At 49.3% G+C, this 7,065-nt stretch overlaps 1 protein-coding gene across 1 annotated transcript in view; it reads left to right on the top strand.

The window, feature by feature from the left end:
• TOGARAM2 (TOG array regulator of axonemal microtubules 2) overlaps positions 1-4,450 on the top strand; it is a 44,700-nt gene extending 40,250 nt beyond the window's left edge. Inside the window, exons 20-21 of the mRNA XM_088841778.1 lie at positions 35-121; positions 3,974-4,450. Coding sequence (XP_088697904.1) covers positions 35-121; positions 3,974-4,230 — 344 coding nt within the window. The 3' untranslated portion in view covers positions 4,231-4,450. The remainder of the gene's footprint in view (positions 1-34; positions 122-3,973) is intronic.
• The last annotated feature ends 2,615 nt before the right edge of the window (positions 4,451-7,065 follow it).

Raw genomic sequence — 7,065 nt, forward strand, 5'->3', positions numbered from 1 at the left:
CATCATGACTGCTGACACTGTCCTTCTCTTCCAGACAACCTTGGCCTTCTTCAAGCGTTTGCAGGGCGAGTGCGCTTCCTGAGTGGCCGTGCCATGCTTGATGTCACAGAACGTCTGTCCGGTGAGCACCCAGCCTTCCAGCCCATCTCTCTTCTTCTCTCCTGGCATGTAGTTGAGTCACCCACTTATCTTAGACAAAAAAACCATCAAATAATCCTACAGACCATTTAAAAAATGTGATAAGCTGCTTGTTTAAAAAAATGTATTATTTATTTGGCTATGCTAGGTCTTAGCTGCAGTACGAAAGATCTTCGATCTTCCTGTGACAGGCAGGATTTTTTCTTTCTTTTTTCTTTCTAAAAAGTTGTGGCATGCAGGATCTATAGTTGTGGCATGTGGGATCTAGTTCCCTGACCAGAGATTGAACCTGGGACTCCTGCCTTGGGAGCATGGAGTCTTAGTCCCTGGACCACCAGGGAAGTTCCAATAATCTGCTCTTAACAAGTAATTCCAGAGGTGCTCAGTGTGTGTTGCCTGCCTGAGGGCATCATTCCTGCTCCTCTGCCCATCCTCATCTCTTGCTCCTGGTTTTGCCTCTGCACCCTGGTTCAATCCTCCCAGGGCCCCTGGAGTGGCCCCTTACTTCCACTCCAGGTGCCAGGCCTGCTCCAAGCCGATGGCCTGGACAAGGTCGGGCTGGGGGCTACAGTGCAGCTCCAGGGCCAGGTTGGGGTGCCCTGAAGTGAGAATGGGGTCATGTAGCAGCTTGTGTATCAGACAGTGAACCATTTCCTGTTACTCAAAATCAGCATTCTCTGATTCCACAGGTACTTTATGGGCCCCAGAGGTGAGTGGGTATCCATTTACTGCAAATACTACCCATCTATTTCCAAGAGAGCTCCAAAACAAGAGTTTCTACATAGTTCTTCTATTAACTGTGTCAGCCAGGAGCAGGGAAGAAAATTTCAATTGTCACAAGGCATGAACTAATAATAGCACAGCTTAACACGGGAGTAAATCTTCTGCTAATTACTTCAGCTGCCTTTTAAGCTTGACTTTAATGGCATTTTCCTCATGATGCTGGGACTGTCAGCTGGGGGAACACCCAGCTCCCCTCAAGCAGGTGAATGTGGACTGAGAGTGGAAGTGAGCTTTCTGGGGCCGGGTTGTAGATGTCTCACTGCCGGAGGAGAGAGTCCAGGGGAGAGGCGTCAGGGGAAGAGGAGTGGGTGAGGTGTGACAGGTTAGGGGCAGGTGAGCCCTTTACCCTTTGGTGGGGTCAGGGAGCCTGGGCTCAGCTGCCTGGGATAGTTTTCACCTCCATGTTAACAGGAGAGATTGAGTGGAGATTTAGGAAACCTTTGAGTTATTTGCAGTTGTTCAGTAGCTCAGTCGGGTCTGACTCTTTGCGACCCCATGGACTGCAGCATGCCAGGCTTCCCTGTCCTTTGCCATTTCCTGGAGTTTGCTCATGTTCATTGAGTCAGTGATGCCATCCAACCATCTTGTCCTCTGTCACTCCTTTCTCCTTCTGCCTTCAATCTTTCCCAGCATAAGGGTCTTTCCAGTGAGTCAGTTCTTCACATCAGGGGGCCAAAGTATTGGAGGTTCAGCTTTAGTAGTAGTCCTTTCAATGAATATTCAGGGTTGATTGCCTTTAGGCTTGACTGGTTTGACCTTCTTGCAGTCCAAGGGACTCTCAAGAGCTTTCTCCAGCACACTTCAAAAGCATCAATTCTTCGGCACTCAGCCTCCTTTATGGTCCAACTCTCACATCCATGCATGACTACTGGAAAAACTATAGCTTTGACTATATGGACCTCTGTCGGCAAAGTCTCTGCTGTTTAATATGCTGTCTAGTATAGGGACTTAATCGGATGATTGGTTTTCTTTCCCTTCCCTCTGGCTGCCCCTGACTCCTCCCCCTTGCTCCTCCCCTGTCCCTTACTCCTTCCCCTCCCTTGCTCCTCCCCCAGCACTTGCTCCTCCCATTTCCCCTTGCTCCTCCCATCTCCCTTTGCTCCTCCTACCTTCCCACCACCCTCGGGGCTGACCAGGAGGCTTCATGGTTAACTGTGCCCTCCTTTCTCAGCCTGTTTCCGGCACTGGTAACATAACTCTCACTTCTTGGTTCCCATGTTATGACGTCAACGTGGTTGAGTTGGCTCCTTGGGTGCAGTCCTGCCTTCCCAGGAATGAGGACCTCCTTGACTTTGGAGGGCTCTGTGTTACTGGGAGCTCTGTGTTACTGTCCCAAGAGGCCCCCAGTGTGGGATGCAGGAACCCTGAGGGTATGGCCAGAAAGTCAAGGTACACAGTCCACAGGCGATGGCACAGGGAAAGCCTCAGGCTGAGCTGAGGGAGGGGCCAGGCTATTCTCTCTGGTTCCCCACTGTCCCAGGCTGGTTCTGAAATCAGAGGGGCACAAGTGGCAAAGTATCCTTGGATGAAGTTGAGTTGATGAAGGGCGGAAAAATTGGGAGTTTCTGTAAAAAATAAACCAAAACTCCAGACCAGCCTCTGAAATGTGGTACTTCTGGAGATCTGGGGCAGCGAGAAGTGAGAAGAGGGTGGGCTTTGGAGACAAGGCGGGCTTAACTTCTGTCTTCTGCCCTTGTCAGCTGTGGGGCCTTGGGCCAGCTCCTTGACCCCCGAGTGTTGGTTTGCTCCTCTGTGAAACAAACGACCGTCCTGCCTCTCAGGTGAGAGTGAGATGGAGTCACGATACAAACCTCTGAGCCCTGGGCTCAGGCTCAGGCAGTGCTAGTTTCCCGGGTGTGTCTCAGCTCAGGAAAGCTTCCAGTTTCTTTGCCCATAAATAAATCAAGTGCTTCTCTCAGCAGTGTTTGCCTTCACCAGCACTTATCCTTTGGCAGAATGACATGCAGAATGTGTTGATGGTCAAGCAAGCATTGTTAGCACGAACGCACTTTGGTTGATGCGCCCAAAGCTGAGGGCTCTAGCAACCTGTCTGAAGTGGCGTGGGGTACCCCTTGACATGGCCTTGACACTGGGGGCAGCCCTGGCATTTTCCGTGTGATGGAGGGCTTGCTGGCAGATTTTAGCCTATTTCTGAGTTTTCCAGGGTTTAGAGAAGGCGGGGGGCCTGGGGTAACCAGATTTGGAGGGTTCATCATTGGAATGAATGATTTTGAATGAGGATCCGTGCAGAGCTTGATGGTTTACAAAGCATGTTTGTGCCTCCTGCGTTACTACTGGGCTTGTCATGAGGTTTAGCATCGAGACACCAGGGAGGCCATGATGGTCTTATCTCCTGCTGGCAGTTTTATTTTCCAGAATGCTTCATTTGAGAGAATCCTGCTCTTTCTCCCTAGAACAAGTTTTCTCTGTGTGAGTTCTCCTAGGTGGTAATGCAGATTAAAGCACTTCTAGGGCTAGCTACTCTGTCACGTGCGTACCCGCACAGGCACTTCACCTGCATCTATTATCTAACAATCTCAAGACTTTGGTTCAGAATTCTTTTCCTCACTTTACAGGTTAGGGGATAAGCTCAGACAGGTTGGGTGGCTTTCTCAAGCTCACACAGTTAGTAAATAGCAGAGAGGGTTGCAGTCCAGATGTGCCTGCCTCTTCCCTTTGCCCTGGGCTTCAGGGACCAATTACTCTGTCACAGGCTCTGAGCACTTTTGCCTTTGCATACCCCTTCCTCCATAAACAAACAAACCAAAAGTTTAAAATTGTATTTTATGATTGGTTGATATGAATTCAAATATAAAGCAGCTTAGACATCTTCATACTTTTTTCCCTTCTGATTTCAAAAGAATTTAAAATATTTCCGTGGGTCCTGAAGCAAGTTGTGAGCCCTAGGTCATGTGTCTAATGACCCAGGCAGTCGGCCCCCTGGGTTGCCTGCCTTTTGGAGGACAGAGTTGGTGTCCCCTTCCAAGAGAAGGCAGTGAGAGAGGGAGAGAGTGCCTGACTCAAGTAACTGTCCCTCTTTTCTGTATGACAGTGCTGGTGGCCTCGGTTTATCCCCGAAAGCCTCAGGCCGTGGAGCGCCATGTCCTTCCAGTCCTCTGGTACTTCCTGAACAGCATGCTGGGGAACGGCGTCCTGCCCGGGCACAGCGGGAACGTCCGCACGGCCGTCTGCCGGCTGTGCAGGAGCCTCCAGGAGCAGATGGGCTCCCGGCTGCAGGACTTGGCTGCCAGCCAGCCAAAGCAAGTCCTCAAAACGCTCCAGGAGCTCTTAGACACAGAATCCCCGTGAGGCAGCCCTGAGGTCACCGACAGGGGGAAGGCATCCGGCAGCAGGACAACTGGCAGCGCACGCCCCTTTTTTCTGGATTAAAGGTGGATCTGGAACAGGCAGCTGTTATTTTTATCTTATTTTATTTTTTATGATGGAATAATCTCCTGGTCTATTTTCCCTTAGAGTTCCAGATGTATATATTTTGAAGTAGAAATAAAAGAATTGCTTATTTTTCTAAGGTTTTATTATCTTGTATTTTTTTCTTACCTCAGAGAAGTTTTAATAGCTAGGTTTGCAACAAAGAAAACAGAACGTGATGTGGAAACAGCCTAAGTGCCCAATTTTGGGTGAATGGATAAAGATGATGCAGCACACGTGGTGCCCACACATGTAACATATGTGTGTCCACCTGCGTGCACAGACACACACACTGTAATACTAAGCCATAAAAAAGATGAAATCCTGCAACAACATGGGTGAAACTTGAAGGTATTCTGATAAGTGAAATAAATCAAATGGAAAAAGACAAATACCTTGATTTCACTCATCTATGGAATATGAAAGAACAAAAGCAAAATAAAAAAACCCGAACAAACTAAATAGAAGCAAATAGATACAGAAAACAGAGTAGTAGTTACCATAGAAGAAGGGTGGTAGTGGGGGTGGGCAAAAAGGGGAAAGAGGATGAATCATAACGTGATGAAAATCTTTGGTGGTAAATTCATTGTAATGTATAGAGAAGTCAAAATGTAGTATTGTACACATGAAGAATGCGTGCCTGATGCTGGGCAAGATTGAAGGCAGGAGGAGAAGGGGACAACAGAGGATGAGACGGTTGGATGGCATCACTGACTCGATGGACGTGATTTTGAGCAAGCTCCAGGAGTTGGTGATGGACAGGGGAGCCTGGCGGGCTGCAGTCCACGGGGTCGCAAATAGTTGAACATGACTGAGCGACTGAACTGACTGACTGACACACAAACAATGTCCCAGGCTGTGTTTCTGGACACAGTGAGTGTGGCTCTGTCTTGCCTAGGGCCAGTGGCAGGTTGAAAACAGTACGACCAGGAAGAACTAGAGCTCAGATCATGACCTCTAACACATGGTAAGGTGAAGGCTGAAGGGGCAATATCCCAGTGCCAACCAAGGAGCCACAGTACCTCTGGGGCAGATCTGAAGGCAAGTCCCAGAGGCCCAGCTTCAGACCAGCAAGTTTTCTGGAAGGCCCACCAGTGGACCCCTCTCCACTGTCACCCACCCCCAGGTACAGCGTCAGGTCCACTTTAGTGTTCGGAGCCCCTCCTGAGAGTACAGCCCAGAGCAGGCTGGGAAACTTTGAACCAGCTCAATTGTTTCCAACCCCCTGGATGCCCCCAGCTGGGGAAGCCTCTTTTTCATTATGTGGTGTTGCCACTGCAAAACTAGGCTCTCCCCTCCCCTTGCCACAAATGCCCTGGGGTGAGGCTAGGCGTGGTGCAGTCATCCTGGGACTTGGGCTTTTAATAGGCGGCTTAAGTGTGTGGGTAATTCCAGTCCCAGCCTGAGCGGCTTCTCACCTCCTCGTGACCTTTGCTGGGGCTTCCCCCTGCACCACTTTGCCCTTTGTTGATTCTGACTGGCTGAGGTTAAAGACCTACCTGCTAGATGGTGAACCCAACAAAGATACCCAAGAGGCTGATTTTACACAATTTAATTAACTGAGTTTGCTTGGACTCTAAGTAGGTTTTTTCAGTTTGGTTGGGAGACTTTTTCTGCTGGTCCAGATCCTAGAGCCTTAGGGACTTCCTTGGCAACCAGTGGTTAATACTTCACCTTCCCATGCATGGGGTGAGGATTTAATCCCTGGTTGAGGAGCTAAAAAATTTTTTAAGAAAAAAAAAAAAGGTCCTAGAGCCTGTCAGAATGTTTCAGAATTTTTTAGAACTGTAGACGTGCATGCTTGGAGAAGGCAATGGCAAGCCACTCCAGTATTCTTGCCTGGAGAATCCCCTGGATGGAGGAGCCTGGTAGGCTGCAGTCCGTGGGGTTGCTAAGGGTCGGACACGACTGAGTGACTTCACTTTCACTTTTCACTTTCACACATTGGAGAAGGAAATGGCAACCCACTCCAGTGTTCTTGCCTGGAGAATCCCAGGGATGGGGGAGCCTGGTGGGCTTCCGTCTATGGGGTCACACAGAGTCGGACATGACTGAAGTGACTTAGCAGCAGCAGCAGATGTGCATGCTACGTTGCTTCAGTTGTGTCCGACTCTTTGTGATCCCATGAACTGTAGCCCTAGCCTGCCAGGCTCCTCTGCTCATGGGATTTCCCAGGCGAGAATACTGGAGTAGGTTGCTCTGCCCTCCTCAAGAGGACCTTTCTGACCCAGGGGTCAAACCTGAGCCTATTATGTCTCCAGCATTGGCAGGTGGGTTCCTTACCACTAGCGCCACCTGGGAAGCCTGATAGAACTGCAGGAGCCAAGGGATTTTGAAGGCAGAAGGTAAACTCAAAGACATTATTGCCCTGTCATCCTGCACTTGGGTCCTGCCTTCTGTCTTCAAACCGGAAGTTTCCCATCTCCTGTACTTTGTACCCATCCTCACAGTGGGGTGTTTAAAATAACTGAAAACATCTGAAAAGCAAAGAATAAATCTTTATGTTTTTTTTTTTCCTTCTTCACTATCTTAGGTTTTAATCTAGTCTCTGGGCAGCTGGCCTTTGCGGGTGACACTCCTGGCACAAATCAGTGGGGAGGGGCTGGATGGTTCTGGGTGCCTCAGGAAATTATGTGGAACCTAGGAAAATGGTACAGATGATCCTATTTGCAGGGCAAGAATAGAGAGGCAGATGTAGGGAATGGATGTGTGGAC

This window comes from Moschus berezovskii, chromosome 11, assembly GCF_049115385.1.
Source record: "Moschus berezovskii isolate FMDL1 chromosome 11, NW_MosBer_1.0, whole genome shotgun sequence".
Taxonomy (NCBI): Eukaryota; Metazoa; Chordata; class Mammalia; order Artiodactyla; family Moschidae; genus Moschus; species Moschus berezovskii.